General features: G+C 40.1%; 1 protein-coding gene across 2 annotated transcripts in view; it reads right to left on the bottom strand.

The window, feature by feature from the left end:
• The window catches only part of tbc1d22a (TBC1 domain family, member 22a), a 159,499-nt gene that overhangs the window by 85,140 nt on the left and 55,642 nt on the right, over window positions 1-18,717 (bottom strand). The window contains exons 8-9 of one of the 2 annotated variants that reach the window (XM_005725117.2): window positions 18,643-18,705; window positions 10,880-10,994 (exon numbers count right to left, since the gene is read on the bottom strand). In XM_005725117.2, coding sequence (XP_005725174.1) covers window positions 10,880-10,994; window positions 18,643-18,705 — 178 coding nt within the window. Of the gene's footprint in view, window positions 1-10,879; window positions 10,995-18,090; window positions 18,157-18,642; window positions 18,706-18,717 lie in introns of both variants that reach the window. The other variant, XM_005725116.2, reaches the window with a different exon arrangement.

The raw sequence follows: 18,717 nt of genomic DNA, 5'->3' as shown, positions 1-18,717 counted from the left end.
GCGTTTTATCACAGCTGACTGACAGTATGTTTCCATCTTCCCAGCTTTGTCCCTGAGTGCTCCACCTAGGCAGTCTATCTGCGTGCACACACACACCCTCCACAGTGGTAGGGCTCAGGCTGTATAGGGTTTCCAGCCACATATGGACAGCAGAGCTCAGTATATAATATACTTTTAATAATAACCCACTTGTTCATTAGAAGCATTTAGCTTGCGGATAATTTGCTGTGCTACCCCAACCTTGAGCCAAGAGCTAAGCTGCTGAATGCGGAACACTACTTTTCTTCGCCTGGTGAAAGCTGCAGTTTGCTGGCACTATGGCAAACCACAGAAAACACAATGCGAAATAAGGCATGTTGCAGGTTAATCTCTCGCTCCCTTTTTATCCTTTGTGTTTATGGGAACTAGGGCTGCCACGATTAGTCGACTAGTCACGATTACGTCGACGATTGTCGACGACTTATTTAATAGTCGACGCGTTGTTTGAAGCTTTGTAAGATCACAAAAGACACATCAATGAGTAGTAGGATTTAAGAGTGTAATAACGGCCTGAAACAGAAGATAGCAGCACTGCATGTACAAGGATGCCAGCTGCCGTTAAACCCCGAAGAAGAAGAAGCTGTGTCCCAGAATTCACAGCGCGGCCCTGCTCAGTTTCCAACAATGGCGGCAGCTAGTTAGTTTTAATGTTACTCTTATTATTCTTTCTGGGTCACAAAATAAACCTTTAACATATTTGCAGGTGAGAATGTAGCTGTGTAAACCTCAAACATCTGCTCAGTTTATCAAGACACCACATATTTTCAAAAGCGCTCCGACGTTTTCGGAGACGTCTGTTACCCACTAGCTCGATAGCTAGCCGGGGGCTAGGCTCACTAGAGCCGTGAGAACACCGGACTCCCGGCAAATCATTTTCTAACCCACCGCCGTCTTTCGCTACTCAGGTTGAACATATATAAGTCACTTAGATAACTTAAAAATGATATTGTTTTTTTGTTTTTTTTTTGTTTTTTTAGTATTTTATTTGTTCCTGAGTAAATCGGTTTGGCTGAGATTAAAGTTATAGTTTTTACACAGCCGAATAAATGTCAAGCAGACAACTGATTATCAGAAATGTGAGATGCTGGAGAATATACTCCGGTGTCCTGTTATATTTTAGATAGCAAGGAGTTTATTAAACTTAACCGAAACAATCTGCAAATGTCATTAAAATTTAATAAACTATCATCTTGTCTTTATTTTTAGTTAGCACCTTAAACACTTAAAGCTGCAAGCTAATAATAGTTATATAAGAGCAGATGCTGCTGGTGCAATAAGCTGTACAGTTTTACGTCCAGTGGATGAATGATCTGATTAGTCGACTAATCGCAAAAATAATCGGTGACTAGTCGACTATCAAAATAATAGTTTGTGGCAGCCCTAATGGGAACTTTATTCACATCATAAAGCAATGCCAAATGTCAAAGAAAATATGGCTGACATAAAACGATCAGACTAAATATTCAGTATATAATTCAGTAATGTCCCACCAGCAGACACCAGCTGCTCTGCATAAAAAGTCATAAACAGTATATTGTGGAGTAAAGCACACATTTCTCTCCATTTGCTTGATGCTTTGAGCTTGAAGTAGCTTCTCAGAATAAAGTGTGTATCTAGGGACCTGAGTAATCTTTATTTCTTCAAAAAAAGCTGTTAAAAACACTCGTACACACCTCAGCAGGTCCTTTAGTATACAAGCATATTCCCCCTCCTCCTGTCCATTTACTTCTCATTGGTCCTCTCTAAGTGATCATCATCATCTGTGCTGTGTAAATGTCTGCGCATTCTCTCTCTATCCCTTTATCTTAAGTAATTCACATTGCCATTTGGAGAAGAGCTCCAGCTTCTGTTGCAATAAAATGTATTCAAATATTAAAATATGCTCAACTTGGAACATTTTCGGTCTGTCTTCACCATTCATTTCCTCAAGGGCCAACGCTCTCTAAAGTGCACCATCCTACTTCTACAAGGACAACAATGTACAAAATGGTGAAAGGGCATCTTTAATGTCAGAACTGAAACAACTTTCTTCTGCAAAACAAAACTAGAAAAAAAAAACTGTAAAAGTTCTGCTTCTTTTTTTAAAATTGCATTGTAAGAGGTGATAGCTCCAAGAGCAAATTAACCAAGCACAGTGTCAATTTGTCATTTGGAGAAAAAAAAAACTTCAATTACCTGTACTGGGCGATATCTGATAAAATCTGCTTCCAGTAGCTGTCACTTCAGCAGGCAAAACTGTGGCAGTCAGCAGCTCAAAATAGGAAACCTTCTCTAACTAGTTACGTTTACACTTTCACTGAACAAACAGTGACCTTGTAGGCTGTCGTTCTGATGAAAGAAAGACATCTATTAAATTAATATTTATATCACATCTGATGTTGGAGGTCACAAACACAGACTAGATCTCCCTGAGTACACTGTATATAAACATGTTGTTGTTTTCTACATCTGCTAAGTGGCTAATTGCCAATAAAACACAAGGATTTCCCTAAAAAAAAAAGAGATCAAAACTTCTTTATTTCAGATAATTCCATTAAAAATGCTCCAACACCACAAACACAGTCAAGATCTCCAGTGCAGGTACTTAAATTTCCTCATCCTTTGTCAATCCAAGTAGCTGCACCTATCACAACTGAAAAATGTAAAAAATTCTCTAGGATCTAAACCTTTTTTATTCTAAAACAGGAAGCATTTTGAGTTTATGGCAGTTGACTTCTTTTGAAGCGACCCTCAAGTGGTTCCTCCAAGAATCCCGCTTTAAGCTTTTACGTGTTGGACCAGTCTTCTGCTTGGACACTGCACAGTTATACCATGTCATTTTCAACATGAATTGAAACTAGTCATTAAGACCCATTAATAAAGTGTTTAGAAATGATCTACTAATGAGTTTAGTAAGAGTCAATGAAAAACAAGCATAAGGCTCATATTTCATAGACTTCTGTATAATCAACCCTATTTCTGGAACTAAAGGATGTGCCCAGTGGTGGCCATTAAAAAGAATGTAAACTTAAGGGTTTTAGTTTTAAAACCAAAAGGTGCATCCATTTTTTTGTTTTCATATACAGTATATGTATATAAAATTCCATAATCCATAAATTCCATATAAATGTGTAAATTGTTCAGTGAAAGCTGCTGTATACAAGCATACAATGAATACTCAGTACAGAGCTAATAGCTGAATTCTTTGTGAATTCCTTGCAAGTGTAAAGCACTTCCTTGCCATTTTGTGCCTGCTATGACAAGTACAGCTTCAAAGCAGAGAATGGTGATGGGGTACACCAGGCCATTCATCTCTGTTGATACAAGGAAGGACTGCCCGGCTCGGCTGCTTCCTGACAGCATGGGGGCACTTTCTCAGTCGGTGATTTTTCCCTTTATGAAAATCTTGTTTTCTTGTTCTGTTGTTCATCCCTCTCTGTCATTCTCCATGTCCTCACTCTTTCTTACTCTTAAGCCTGCCAAGACACTCAGGCTGCTGTTATTTTCTACCACTTTGCCTCTATTCTAGTTCTGCTTCCTTTTCACTCACAGTTGTCAAATCCTCACCTCCCAGAATTTTAAAACACTCTACCGTTTTCTGTCTCCACGTTGCTTTCTTGTTCTCATATTTCTTCAGAGAAAATCCATACTTAGATATTGGCAGGCAGAATACATTATCCACTGGTCAATCATAGCCTCTGCTCATTAGAAGAGGACCGGTCGAGCTCCTTGCTCCTGTCATGGCCCATCGTGGCCTTAATTAGATAGCTTTTATAGTCGGCAAATGGGAGAGGTGCTACTCCAGAGCAAATGGAAAAGCCAAAAGCAAAGTAATGCTTGGAGAAGGAGACACTATAGACATTCCAGATCAATTTCTTTGATTGAAAAGGGGGATCTCCTAACAGTCCAATACAAAACAACTTAAGTGTATTTTTTTCCCCTCCCACTGCATCAATAATGTAACAATTGGAACTTTTCAATTTGGATTAACAGGCAGGTGTTAATGAAAGTCGGTGACACGAAGAAAGGGAGGAGTGCTGCGAAGTTGGAGTGGTTAAGAAGTGGAGCCATCACTCCGCATTGCATCATCAAAAGGTAAATAGAGTGTATGGCAGATGAACAAGCACTGCAGTGCCAGACCAAGGCAGATGTGTGACTGGAGACACAAAAACAAAACTACAAAAAATACAAACGAGAATGAGCTAAACTGAAAAACAAAGAAAGTAGAACAAAAGGAAGACAAACTAACTAAACGAACATATGTGGGGGCATTGTGTGAGTGGTACAGGGTGTAATGTTGGTCTTTGCTCAGCTCATCCTATCACTGTAGGTTTTTGCCCAGTAGCCTACCTACACTGTGGCAGCAATCAAAGAAGACATTCCAGACAAAGACAGAAAAAGACAATGGCAATAAAATGATGTGAAAACAAGAAAGAGAACACCTCTAAAAGACTTGTTTAGAGGACAGATTATGCAGCTCGAAACAGGTCAAAGTCTTAATTACGCCCCCATCGGTGAACTGACTCACATTTGCAGATACTGGCTGTCACTCAAACTCACTCAAGGCTTTAAACGGTCGAGACGCAGACAAACACATTTGGAGTAAGGATTCGAAAATTCAATCTGATGAAGATTTCAGGGTTTTTAGAGCGAAAACTCTGTGTGCACTAGTGTGAGTGCAAAGGAAAAAGTAGTCCACACTGGCATTTTGCTTCAAGGTGATCAAAGAGACTTTTTCAGTGTACTCCACATTCCGTTTACAGCTTTTATTCGTACTAATTAGGCCATCATACCATAATCAAAACTGCCAAACGACCAGCACTGTGCCACTTAAACAGACGGGAGACATAAACGGACAGAGCTTTTCGGCGTAGATTGGATAATGCAGACACATAAAAAACACATACGTTAAGCTGTTGTTATTGCAAAATCCTCGTCGGGAACAGTCACTGGATAAATGCAGCACTCTGCTGCACAACTGAGCCAAAGTACAAACCCAGGTGGTCAGAAAATGTAAGGAGTGCTGTGCAGAATAAATGTCTTCTACAATTATACAATGCATGTGGGACAGACATGAAACCAAATGGGTATCATTTCTGAACTTAAAATTGTATAACTGATCACAGTTGTGGTCACTGGCTTATTTTTTCTGCCCGAAAATGCTTGTGGTAACCACGGTGGCACGGTGGTTAGCACTGGGATTAAATGAGATTCGAATATGCTTACCAGCTGCACTTAGTCTGCGATGTTTAAACTGAAATCTAGCAACCTGTGACACTGTTAACTTATGGCAATATTTTTAAAACCTATCTTTTGAATGGAAGGGCAAGTGAAACATGAAAGATTAGTTAAACATTTCAGCACGTTGATATATTGCTGCAGGAAGTTATGTCTGCCCAGTGGAACATTGAGTTTACATCCCGGACTAGCCCCCAATATATTATGCTCTGAATCAAAGCCAACATTTAATACAAAATAAAACTGAAAAAGAAATAATCAAAGCAAATAAATATGACAGGCAGCATAAAAAAGGACAGCACGGTGGCATGGTGGTTAGCACTGTTGCCGCACAGAAAGAAGGTCCTGAGTTTAATCCCACCATCAGGCCGGGGTCTTTCTGTGTGGAGTTTGCATGTTCTCCCCGTGTTTGCGTGGGTTCCCTCCAGGTACTCCGGCTTCCTCCCACCGTCCAAAGACATGCAGCTTGTGGGGATAGGTTAATTGATTAATCCAAATTGCCCATAGGTGTGAATGCGCGAGTGAATGTGAGCACGAATGGATGTCTGTCTCTGTGTGTTAGCCCTGCAACAGACTGGCGACCTGTCAAGGATGTACCCCGCCTCCCGCCCTATGACAGCTGGGATAGGCTCCAGCACCCCCCGCGACCCTGAAAAGGATAAGCGGAAGCGAATGGATGTTTTCTAGAGATTAGTTAACTGAAAAAGTCCACAGGAAACAACACAAAAGCCAACGTTTCTTGAAGATTAAATGTGTATTTGCTCTAATTTTTAAGAAAAAGCAAGCTTTCCTTATAAGTTCATATGAATGTCAATTAATTATTTGTACATAAAATATTGTTAATAATAAATAATACAAAATAATTACAACTTAAGAGAAGGACGTTTCTGCCTTCAGCATGAATTCATGACTTCAATTACATGGAAAGGACGGAGAGAGAGAGAGAGAGAGGAAGGGGTAAAGCAGCATAAAAGAAAACAGAAGAAGAGATGGCAAAAGGAGACGACAGCCAGAGAGTGCAAGAGCACAGACAGCATGAGAGAATCTCACTTTCTACCCCTTCACAAAGGAGCAAAATTAGGCCCACTGCATGAAAGAGCCAAACCTCTCTCTTCTTTGTCTATCCCTCTCCCTCTCTCTGCGTCAGAAAACAAGAGCACCTAACAACAACAACACAGCGCATCAACCCATCATGTAAGATGCCAGCCAGGCACGTTTGAAGGTTTGTTGGCTGTGTATGTTATTCAAGGCTCATCAGCGCATGGAGATACACAGGAACAAAGCATGGGGTGATGCTTTGAAGATCTGACAACAGTCTGAATTGCCCAAAGAGAAGAGGAGAGAGGAAAAACATGCAGAAAGAAGTAGGGATAGAGGAATAAAGAAGAAGAAAATGACAGCAAAAGAGAAGGTAGAGGAAACAAACAAAAAACAGGTGAAAAACTTTATAAAGAACAGTGGAAAAAGTAAAAGAGAAGAGAGGCTACGTCAAAGAAAGTAGCTCATTTGCATAACATCATTGGCACAAGCCGTAAGAAGGGATGGCAAATATGTAGATGCAGTTTCATAGTGAGTTCTTCTAAAAAATTCTTATTTGTGAGATATCTCAACTGTTTTCAGCTTCAATATAGCAATAAAGCTTTATCTTAATGACGCTTATGCTTTATAGATATGTGACTTCAACATCCGTGTCATTTTGGAGGTTGTAGTAAAAGCACCAGACGCACTCCAGCACTGGAAGTTGTTATATTGTTGTTACATTTGTTAAAAATGGTGCTTCTAGCAGATTTTAAAATGACAGTAAATTTGCTGTGTGTAGTGTTGTGTCCAAAGTAGTACACAGAAGCAATTGGGTCCAACCTCTTAAGGCTCCCAGCAGGGTCACAGTGTGCATGGTGTGTGACTTACTGTGGTTTCAACAGTAGCTCTATGTTGCATAGCTTCAAAGATGAGCCAAAACATAGCACAGAGAACTTAAACTAACCTATTTTTGTGGGATGTATGGATTCTAGGAAGCAGCAAGAACTGCACACATAAGGGGAAGGATTTCGCTTTGTAGGAGTCTCTCGACAAAATAGTACGTAGAGCTTATTATAAATGTAAAACAAACAAGAACACAAAAGAAAAGGAGGTAAAATGTTTTTTAAAAATTGGTCACGTTTCTCAATAAAGAAAAAAAAAAACTCAAAACTCTCAGCAGGTGGTTGAAGGTGGCTTATCCTCTTTTTTCTTTCCTCTCCCATGTTCTGTTCACCTGATGTGTGTGCAAAACATCTGTTTTAAATTCAGAATGTTCAGCTTGAATAAAAAGAGCTGCAGAATGAGGAAGAAAGGTGACTTAAGTAATTTTGAAATACTCACAGCAAACCACCTGGCACCAACAGCCATGCCGTTCAGAAACTGATTATCTAAAGGGATTTTCCCAAAGAATCATCAATTGAATTTATACAGAGAATGTTCCAACAAAGAGAGCGAGCAGCAATTCTTCGGGCCTTGTCCATGTCAGAGGACAATGGCCAGATTGCTTTAAACTGACACGAAGGCAACAGTGAGCATCTCTGCATGCACAACACAGAAGACCACACCACAGGCTGAGGATTACAGTTCATGTAGGCTCACCAAAATTTGACAACAAATGATTGGAAAAATGCTTCTATCCTAATGATTCTTGTTTTCTCCTGCAAAATTCAGATGGTAGCGACAATATTTGATGTAAACAACATGAAAGCATGGATCAATCATGCCTTGCATTAATGGTTCAGGCTGATAGTCATATTTCATTGGCACATTGTAGATCCCTTAGTCCCAGCTCTCAACGCCACAGAGCTTAGTCTAGCCTGAGTACTGAGTGACGATCGTGTGCATCCCTTTATGAACACAGTGTACCCATCATCTAATGGCTGCTGCCAAAAGGATAAAACACCATGTCAAAAAGCTCAAATGATCTCAAACTGCTTTCTTGATCATTACAATGAGTTCACTGTACTCAAGTGGTCTCCTCAGTCACCAGATCTCGATCCAACAGAACATCTTTGGGATGTGGTGGCATGGCAGGTTTGCATCAGAGATGTGCAGCCAGCAAATCTGCAGCAACTATGTGATGCTGTCATGCCAATATGGACCCAAAATGTTTCGAGCAGGGGTGCAAGCCAGAAATGGCGAGCTTTATCTAATAAAGTGGTTGGTTGGTAAATTGCAGAAAATGAACGGGAAATGTAAAATAAAGCATCATTCCTCGTGAATACTGTCAAATGCTCTAAATGTAGATGGATTTGCTTGAATTCACTCATAATTAATCTCACAAAAATCATGTTGCAACTCTAATTGATTCATTTAACATCGCCACATTCAACATAAAGAAGGTACGAGCAACGTGTTTCTGCAACGCAAGGAGGAGCTCACTCGATGAAAGGAACCCTCCATGATGGTGATATCAAAGATCTTATACTGTAAACTGTAAATTATGCGGTCTATTGCAGATTTCAGGTTAACCAAATACTTTTAAAACACAGTAAATCTGTGACCACTACAAGGTAATGTGTGGAGCTTCTCTCTCGTCCGGAGGGAGTGCATACTGCAGGATTTCCTCTCAGCAAAGGAAGTGCATTCAGGATCGGAAAATCCAAATTAAAGAGATTTTTGAGCACTCTTCCTGGGGAGAAATGTCCCCCTAACTACAGCTGAAAGGAAGCAATTTTAGTATCCACTATAGGAGCAGGGTTCAGCCTTCAGAGTAAAATCTAATCGGGTATGGAAAGTTCTCTGTCTGAAGAAGAGATGGAAAACAGGAAAAAAATATCACCTCTGCAGCAACCTCCCTTGATGCATTTCATTACGCTCAGGCAAGCACCAAGCTTAATTCCACTTAGTTCGAATTTGCCTGTTTAGGCATAATCATTGCAGTCTTTTAGTGTCTCTGCTGAAACTGCAGGAAAAAAAATGTGTTTCTTAGGATGTTAACAAGGTCGTCGTACATATAAAAACATTCTCTTTTCAGAATGTTTTTTTCTTTCTGAAAATATAAGGCTATTAAACCTGCCTCATTATCATGTAAGATTAAAACGACAGGTAAAATTACAATATGATGGACATTTTAAGACCCTTTCCATCAAAATAACAACAAGAACGTCTGCAGTGCTGGTGGGAAGTAAACTGTTGTTGTATATTATGTTAGCTTCCATGTAACATATCAGTAAGTATTGTTTTACAACTGTAGCTGCCAACACTTTCTTGCTATTTAACAATAACTTGTTAAATTGCAAGGGCTGCACGGTGGTTAGCACTGTTGCCGCACAGCAAGAAGGTCCTGAGTTCAATTCCACCATCAGGCCGGGGTCTTTCTCTCCCCCGGGTACTCCGGCTTCCTCCCACAGTCCAAAGACATGCAGTTTGTGAGGATAATCCAAATTGCCCATAGGTGTGAATTTGCACGTGAATGTGAGCGCGAATGGTTGTCTGTCTCTGTGTGTTAGCCCTGTGACAGACTGGCGACCTGTCCAGGGTGTACCCCGCCTCCCGCCCTATGACAGCTGGGATAGGCTCCAGCACCCCCCGCAACCCTGAAAAGGATGAGCAGAAGCGAATGGATGGATTGTTAAATTGTTGCCTACCCCTCACCCAAACCCACAGGATGGTCCTGCTGGGGCTTTTTCCTGTTAAAAGGGAGTTTTTCCTTCCCAATGTCTCCAAGTCCTCCAAGTCCTAATGGCTCTAATTGTCAAGGATTTATCCTTGCAGGGTCTTTACCTTACAATATAATGCGCCTATATCCAACTCTGGTTATGAATTGGTGCTATATAAATAAAGATGATTTGAGTTAAATTCACAGTGTACATACAGTGCAGCAAAGGAAAAAATGCTACAAAAAATAATATGCAAGAAGTTCCATCTGGTCATATTTTCAAGTAGTTCAAACATTCAAAAAATAAATCAATAAATAAAAAATAAAATTATATCGCACCTATACCGGCAATGAAATTTCTTGCAACTGCTTTCCCCCTTCTCATGTTGAGGATCTGAAGCAGTGTTTATACTGTCAGAAGAGTTAAGTGTGAAAGGAAAATAAAGCATTCATCTACACAAATGTGGCACAACTTAAACGCTCACAGCAGGAGGGCCCTGGGAAAAACAGCGCGGTGTGCACACACACACATATACACGCCTACACGTGTCATGCTCTCACACACATACTGTACAGTCTAATTCCTAAGTGTTAACCAGAATGCTTTGATAGATGGAGCTTAAAAGCACATTCGAGAAACAAACTGTAACCAAGTGTGTGTCTGGATGAAAGCAGAAAAGAAAGAGGGATTGAAAAGAGGGGCGAGAAGAGGGCACACAGGTGCAGGAGGAGCTCTTTGGACACAGAGTTGTGAAAAGAGAAACGGTCTCAAGGGTCCCGGGGTTGATTTCCTGTGACCTGTGGTGATGAACCGGCGAGTAACCCCTGAGTCTCGCCAGCTACAAAAGGTGCCACTCTGCACTGTGGAGAGTGGCACTTTCAGCAGAGGGGTAGCAGAAAGAGATGAGTGATCCTTACTTCAAAAGGATATCACACAAAAGATTAGGGAGTTTTAAAGTGAAAGTTAAAAAAAAAAACAAAAGGGGGGGGGTTGCCACTCACCAATATATTCAAAGACGAAAACGACGAAGAATGGTGTGACCAGGTCGTTGATGCCTTGCACGTAGCCGCTAGCGGGATGCCGGATGGCCCAGATAAACAGGATCCGTTCAAAAATCTTAAGACATACAAACATACACAGAGACAGAGTACCAATGCCATGAAAAGAGAAGAAAAAGATTCAATCCAACACTCTAATAACAACATAGTCGTAGAAATTTTTAACACAATGATTGACAACATTTCAGACATTAAGCTGGTTGGAATTAGAGATTTAAATCATTAAAGCATACATGTCAGAAAGCGAGTGAGGTGTGGAAAAAAAGCATAGGAATCATTTCAGGTGTGCTAAGCTGGTAAAGAAGAAAAGCTGGGCTCATGTCATGGGAAGCAGGTTTCAACTCTGCCACATTAGCTGATCATCTACTTGGAATACTGTTTAAACCCATCTCTTGAAAAACTAAAGGTAGCCTGGGGACTTTTGATCACTTGTAGCATATTTTTTTCCTTTTGTTTGGTTTCTTTTACAAAAGCATAATCCAGCAGATCTACAGGCGGTCATGCACATACACTCCATATTAATTATGGATGTAGCATCCAGTTCTGAAAAGTGAATCAGACTCATAATTGTCAACCTAAATTCTTTCCAATGCCCAGCAAAAGGGGGGTGGGGTGGGGGGGCTGACACGTTCCTGATGAGTTTATGATCTGGATCATTCGTTTCTAGTCTCATCTGATACAAAACGATGTTCATTTTGTAGCTAATGGTCCAATTTAGAAAAAGACAATAACGCGATGGCTGCTTTAAGACGCATTCAGTTCAATTCAATTTTATTTATACAGCGCCAAATCACAACAACAGTTGCTTCAAGGCACTTTATATCGCAAGGTAGACCTACAATAACACATACAGAGAAAATCCCATCATATGACCTCTTATGAGCAGCACTTTGGCGACAGTGGGAAGGGAAAACTCCCTTTTAACAGGAAGAAACCTCCAGCAGAACAAGGTTCAGAGCGGGGTGGAACCCAGCAGATTACTGTCATCTGTTTTTCAGTCACATCCGCCCCTCCCTCGTTCAGGTGCACTGAAAGTCACTCAACCTCAGCTGTCAGCTGGTCAGTTTTTGGCTAAATGATTTGATTTTATTTAGAAAGAGGGACAATACATATTAATGAACATTTTAACAAATGTAAATATGCCAGATTGTAGCCTTGGGCTAATTTCCATCTGCAGTGTTTGGCTTAAGGCCCCAGTTATTTTGTTTGCAACCTAAGTAGCAAAGGGACAAAAGATGCACCTCATTGGCCAAGCTAGTTAGACAGCACTATAGTCAGCTGACACAGTCACATAGTTTAACGTAGAGCTTGAGCGATACTGAATTTTTGAGGCCGATACCAATAACAATATTTGGAGATGTCCACCTGAATCTGCTTAGATCAATTGGTTATGTTTTTGGCAATTGAAAAACAAACGTGTTGTCAACAGTGAAAACACCAACACTGCTTTGGCGAACAAACTATGTGACATCAAAACTCATAAAATGGCAATAGGATGTTTCTACATCCTATGTTTCTTCTCTACTGCCAATGCCGATACATCTACAATTAGCAATTATATAATATCGGCCTGCCACTACATCCACAGTTAATATGAACCATTTCTTTGGCTCTCCATCATCACTGAGCAACACCTCAGTCTTTAGCTCCTCAGCTGTATTTCTTGTTCTTAAAAAAAAACAACTCACTTTGAACTTTGTTCTCTGATTCTGGTGTTGGTCTCCTCCCTCCTCACTTTGTCTCTGTCTCTTCCTCTTCCCCTTTGAGTCAGTCTCCTCCATCTCCTTCTCTTTCCCTTCTTTTCAACATTTTTTTTTTGCAAGGCAAACACTTCCATCTTTGTTATGGGTGGCTGTTTAATACTGTCAGCCCCAGTGAATTAGAAGAGGCTTGATGTTTAGCTTGGTTTTTTTCTGTTGTGCAAATGGATTTCCCTCCAAAATACGAAGACAGAAACACATTTTTCTTACACCTTGATGTACCGCACCCATCAAGCCCTTATGTTTTGGTGACCATGTCAGGTTTCTGTCACTTTCTAAATAACCTCATACCTCATTGTTTTATGGTATATAACATGGTCATGGTAATGGGTTTTTTGTTTGTGTTTTTACTGGGAAGTGTCTCCACAAAACCCTCGCCTTTTTATTTAAAGTAATTCCATCATTGCTAAGACAGTGGAAGAGAATGGTAAGCTCTCCCTGGCTTTCTCCTCCACACCTCACACCACCTCTTTCCCTATCAAAGCTGCATCCATCAAACACAGGAGAGGTGCTGGTGAGAGCAAGGGGAGTGGGTAATGGGACTGTCTTTTCATGCAGCCTCAAAAGCAGACATGCATATTTCACATTGGCAACCGCTTTGAGTGAACTCATGCACACAAAAACTACCCGGTCCGCAGCCGTTTTACTGTGAGGACAAAGACTCTAAACTCTGTATGTTTGTCTGTGGCATCATTTGTATATGAAAGCGAGAGAAAGCGCAGCTGCAACTGAATATTTTCTTCAGGAGAAGATAACATTAACTTCATTTGGAGAAGTCCAGTTTAACTTCAGATTCTCCTAATAATAGAGGCTATTTTTTTAGGGGGGGGTGTCACAAAATCAGCTTTTCTGTCTCCTTTGTCAAAAAACTATTGTTCAATTCCATTAGCTCCAGTCCCCCAAGACCCAGATAAGGATAATCTCCAGAGATAAAAAAGAAATTGTTACAAGAAAGGTGTCAACTCAAGAAAATGTTCATTGATGTCTTGTCCAGATTTTGGGGGAAAAGGGCTGTCCCACATTCAAAACATTAGTCTATTAAATATCCTACAATAACTATACGAGTCGCTTACATCATACCTATTTGTTATGCAAAGACTAAAATGAAAAAAGCTTGTGGTATAAGGCTCATACTGTGCTGAGTGATAAATCCTGCTCTTTTAGCCTGTAATCACAAATTGTATGCAAAACACAACACATTTGAATCTTGTAATTGCTGATTATCAACATCTCCTGAAGACAATATTGTACTCGAAAACAAGAAAAACTCCAACGCTTTAGATACCACTTAGGAAATCACTGCAGAATTGCTTCAATATCCCTCTCTCCCTGAAATGGAACAGACTGTTGACTGCCTTCCATCTTGACTAAATCTCCGGAGCCCCAGAGACAAACAAGTGAATGAAATGAAGCAGAGGTGATTTTCAGGTGGCACCGCAGCAAGCATAACCATATAAAATAAAATAAAAAAAGGGAGGGGGGCCTTGGGAGTCTGTTGCATACCAAAATATATGAGGAGCACACTGCTTGAATATTTCAGTGTATGCTGGTGGCTTTTATTTAGCACGTAAGCGGGAAGAGCTGATGTGTGGGGATGAGAGGGAGAAAAACATGGGATCTGGGAGAGGGGAAATGGAGGTAAAAGGAAAAATACAAACATCAGATGAAGTAATAGTGCATACTGTAGATAAGATACTTGGTAGAAAACAAGCACCCAGCCTCCTCCTTGTCTGATCTCATTTCCACGCTAAGCTCCCTGCTTACAGCCTCGACATGTATCCTGTACAAAACAGGGGCAATGGGAGGTGGCACTGCCTGGGGCAACGTGCGTATGTATTCAAGTGTTTGCACATATTATAGGTCTGTGCACTCCTGAATGACAGCAACCCTCGTCATTTTCTTTCACTTACAGGTACAAGAGAAAGTTTGGAATTAACATAAGTCTTCATGTAAGTCACAGCAGTCTGACTAAACAAAATACACAATCTGATTTTTGCATTAGCAGTCACGTGCAGTGGAGGCCAGATAGGAGCAGCACCTCGTGCAACCTCTTTCAGCAGTAAACAAATGCAACAGGAGGCTTTTAGAAACGCTTTTTCCTGCAGGAGTGTTTCAGTGCATCCATCTTTCTTTGGATAACTGAGCAGCCTTCTTGATTTGACCATTCCAAGATATTACCTTTCTTCTTTTCTAAGTTTAATCTACTTATCTACTAAGTAAAGCCTGAAAAAATTCTGAATTCATTATTCCCCTACTGACTGGAAAGCAACCAGAGGCAGGACAGCAGACCCAAACCATGATGCTCCCTCCACCATGTTTCACTGTGTGGATAAAAGTTTTGGTATTGGTGTGAAATATTTTGACTTATTTTTGGCGTTTTGTTTTATTTTTTAACACAACATTGCACATTGTGGCATAAGATCATTGTTCTACGTCTGTCCTATAGGTATGAAGAAGTTAATTACCTCTCAAAATTTGTTTAGCACCAGACTTCAGATATGTGAAAAAGTGAAAATACACTCTTTGTAAGCATTCTGGCATCAGTCACCATGATAATTAAAGCAAAGCTATTTGGCTGAGAAAAATGAGGCATAACCATTGGGGAATTTGGGATTTTAAACGTTTTACGGACATAAGTAACCATAAGTTGCTAAAGTATATTATTGGCATGATTACTGTTTTTACTACATATATGAATAAAATGGTAAAAAGTTAATTAACCATATGAGTGTTGATGTTGCATGGTTTATCCACCAGAGGGCACTCTGCAAATTCCCTGTTGGCAACATCCCTGTTAAGAACGCCACAATTATAACAACCAGATGATCCCCGCACTGTCGGGGAGATCGTAAATGAGGAAATAAGAAACCACTCTTAACAAATGTTAGGAAAATCTGCCTATGTTTGTGTCTGAAAGAACGAACGCATCGGCTGAGATGTCGGACTTTTAAATCAAAATATCAATCCTATCAGTTGGATTGATACAACAACAACAACAACAACAACAACAACAACAAAAACCTACACATGACACGATTTCTTTTCTCGTAATCTTGTATGTTATTCTGCTGATAACTGTCCCTTTATGTTCCCCAGCTATAGCAACAGTTGAGTTTAGCGTGTTACAAAAATATTATGACCTCAGCAGTGTAGTCATATAAGGTGCTGAAATGCAGAAAACAGAGTTTCAAACACTTTAATACATACTAAGACTTATTTTTAACAAAAGTCAAGACATTACTAGACCTGCCGCCAACTTGACTCTTGTGAAACATCAAGTGGTCTTTTGCAAAATAAAAATAAATAAATAATAATAATAAACATTGTGACCCATCATTTCTTTCTTGAAGATCCGTGTTTTCCTTTGTGCTACTTTTCCATGAACACATTCTTATTGGGTGGGTTTTTGTTTAAGTGGACACGTGAACAAAGGTTTTAGTAACTTAGAGATTTCTGCTTGTATTTTGCTGTTAACTTTGGATCCTTATGTTTTCTTTAAATTTACAGACTTTGTTCTTGGTGTGATTCCAAGCTTTAGGACAGAGGTTCTGTTAATTTTTTCTAGTCTGCATTGTGATTGATTACTTCATGTGTTCAATGAAGATCAACCAGATTTTCACCTAAATGCAAAAATCCCACTATGTTGTATGGATGTCTGAGTGTGTATGTGCGTGCTTCCTCGCACCTTTGTGCAGGTATACACACAAAGCAGCTCGGAGCCCTGGGCACCTCATTAGCCTCCACCTCATTATGGAGTTTTCTATCTGTGTTTTCACTTCTCTGCTTCTCAGGCCAGTGGTTCTACTCATGACAGGCCATCCCTGAAGCACTAGAATAATAAGATAAGCTTAACCCAATATAAATGAATGGAATCAGGTTAATGTCCATGTTAAGTTGCACTGGGATGCTGCACTGATAGTCCCTCAGACCAGTGGAGTAACTTCTTACAAGAATTTCATAGCTAAAAGACCACTAACCATACTTGCATTATTTCAAGTTATTCTGTAACTTACAATGAGTAGATAGTTAAAGGTTTCAAGCCATAACCTGGCTTATAGTTTCTCACACAGCCCCGACCCTATTCTGGCTTTACACTTTATGTTTATTGAAGTGTGACATTCTGAAGGGAGACAACAAATCAATCAGATTTTAAATGTCTTCATTGATATAACTATTAAATTACATGTGAAATCACTATTGTCAAGAAAAACCACTGATTTGTGGTTACGACAACTTTGTCACTTTGTGTAACTTATGAGTGTTAACACATTACTTCTGAGCCAACTAAACCATCTGCACACATTTAATACAAATTACCTAGTAAGCCAAAAAAAATCTATTAATTAAAACTGTATTTTTTTAAGGTAAAATCAGTATTGATTATTGTAGGTTCTTCGGAAGCATCTCAAGGTGACTATTGTTGTGATTTGTGGCTATATGAACATAACTCAATTCAAGTGAATTGAACTAATAGAGTGTAATGACAGGTTGGAAAAGTTGTTTTTTTAATGAACATTACAAAAACATCCAATACACAGTATATGTAGACTTAAAGTGATACTGATTCATATTAAGTAGCTACAATCTGCATTTACCCATCAACAGAGAAACTGAGCAAACCCGATCTGAGTGAAATCAGCTGATATTAATTGTATACGTATGATAAAATATGTAAAAGCGCAGCAGCTCTGTGTGAGAAACAAATGCCTTTAAAGTATTGTTTATGCATTTCTACTGATCACCATGAGAAAAAAGGTGCTTATGAGTTTTCCTAGCTTTTAACCATATTGTCCAATGTGCACAACTGTGACTAATAGTTCAATGTTTCAAACATAATGCTCAAGATGTTTTGAAGAAAATGACTTCTTATATCGGCCATAACAGAGCACCCAACTGTAATAAGAAATGCTTCAGTAGAACTAACGAAGCACAACAAAAAGATATGAAACTGCCAACCATGCAGAGTGAAAGTTAAAAGGGATCTAATCCCATGCATGTAATTATTAAAATCATGTGTGTTCTTTGCTTGAGCAGCTGTGTATGTGCCCCATGCCAAATCATGCAGTGCTTAAGCAAGGGTCTTCCCATTTTACACTCGCAGGCAGATAGAAAAACATTAAATAAAGTAAGTAAATAAATCAAGATACTGAGACTTGAGTTGAGACGGTATTTTTACTCTAACACTCAACTACTCTTCACAGTTTGTGCCCCATTTTTTCGACCTATATCGTTTTAACTATTGTCATGTTTTTCCCCTCTTTGTAAGCCATCTCACATGTTCTGTCTTTAAGGTGTCCAACATCATCAGTGCCTCTGATTCCAAATCTGCCTAAAAGCAGAAAAGGGAAAACCCTGCTAGGTGAGGTGGTGTGTGTGCAGCTGGAGGGGTCTCACCTCTTGAACAGAAGCTTGTTGAAAGAGAGGAATAAGAGGATTAGTTCTCGGTATGTCAATGTGAATCTGCAGAGAGAAGGAGAGAAAAAAAAAAGACAAACACTGAAGCAACGGGCAGGTTAGCACAGATTTGGCCATTACAGACAGTGACAGGAACGGATAGCGAGAGGAACAGTTAGTGGATTGGTGTCTTTGATTGAAGTCGGACTGGGGTTTCAGTTTTCTGAAATGGATAGCAGCTGTGGTCTTGAATGCAGCACTGCATATGAGTGCCCTTGCATGCTGAGATGCCTCTACGATAATATGTGCTTGCATCAATGTGTGTGTGTGTGTGTGTGTGCGTTTATGCATGTACGAGACCACATTTACACCATTTCAGAGTGTTTACCCCGCAGACGACCGATACGACAGGCGGACAGATTCATCAGAAGGGAGCCAGGCGGATGCAGGGCGGCAGCTGGAGCCAAGCCAACTGAAATAGCCCGGTCTGTTTGTAAGAGTGCGCGGCTGGTTACTGGACTGGGCATTGGGTCCACATCCAGTCCACCTTACCTCTGTCACCTTTGGCTGCAGCACCAAAGATTCAGGACTCATCCTAGGAATGTCTATGTGGATCTGACAGCAACA

The sequence above is a fragment of the Pundamilia nyererei genome, unplaced genomic scaffold, assembly GCF_000239375.1.
Source record: "Pundamilia nyererei isolate P.nyererei 1_Seehausen unplaced genomic scaffold, PunNye1.0 scaffold00014, whole genome shotgun sequence".
Classification (NCBI taxonomy): domain Eukaryota; kingdom Metazoa; phylum Chordata; class Actinopteri; order Cichliformes; family Cichlidae; genus Pundamilia; species Pundamilia nyererei.
The sequence above is the reverse complement of the archived record's forward strand: the minus strand, read 5'-3'. Positions and strand labels throughout refer to the sequence as shown.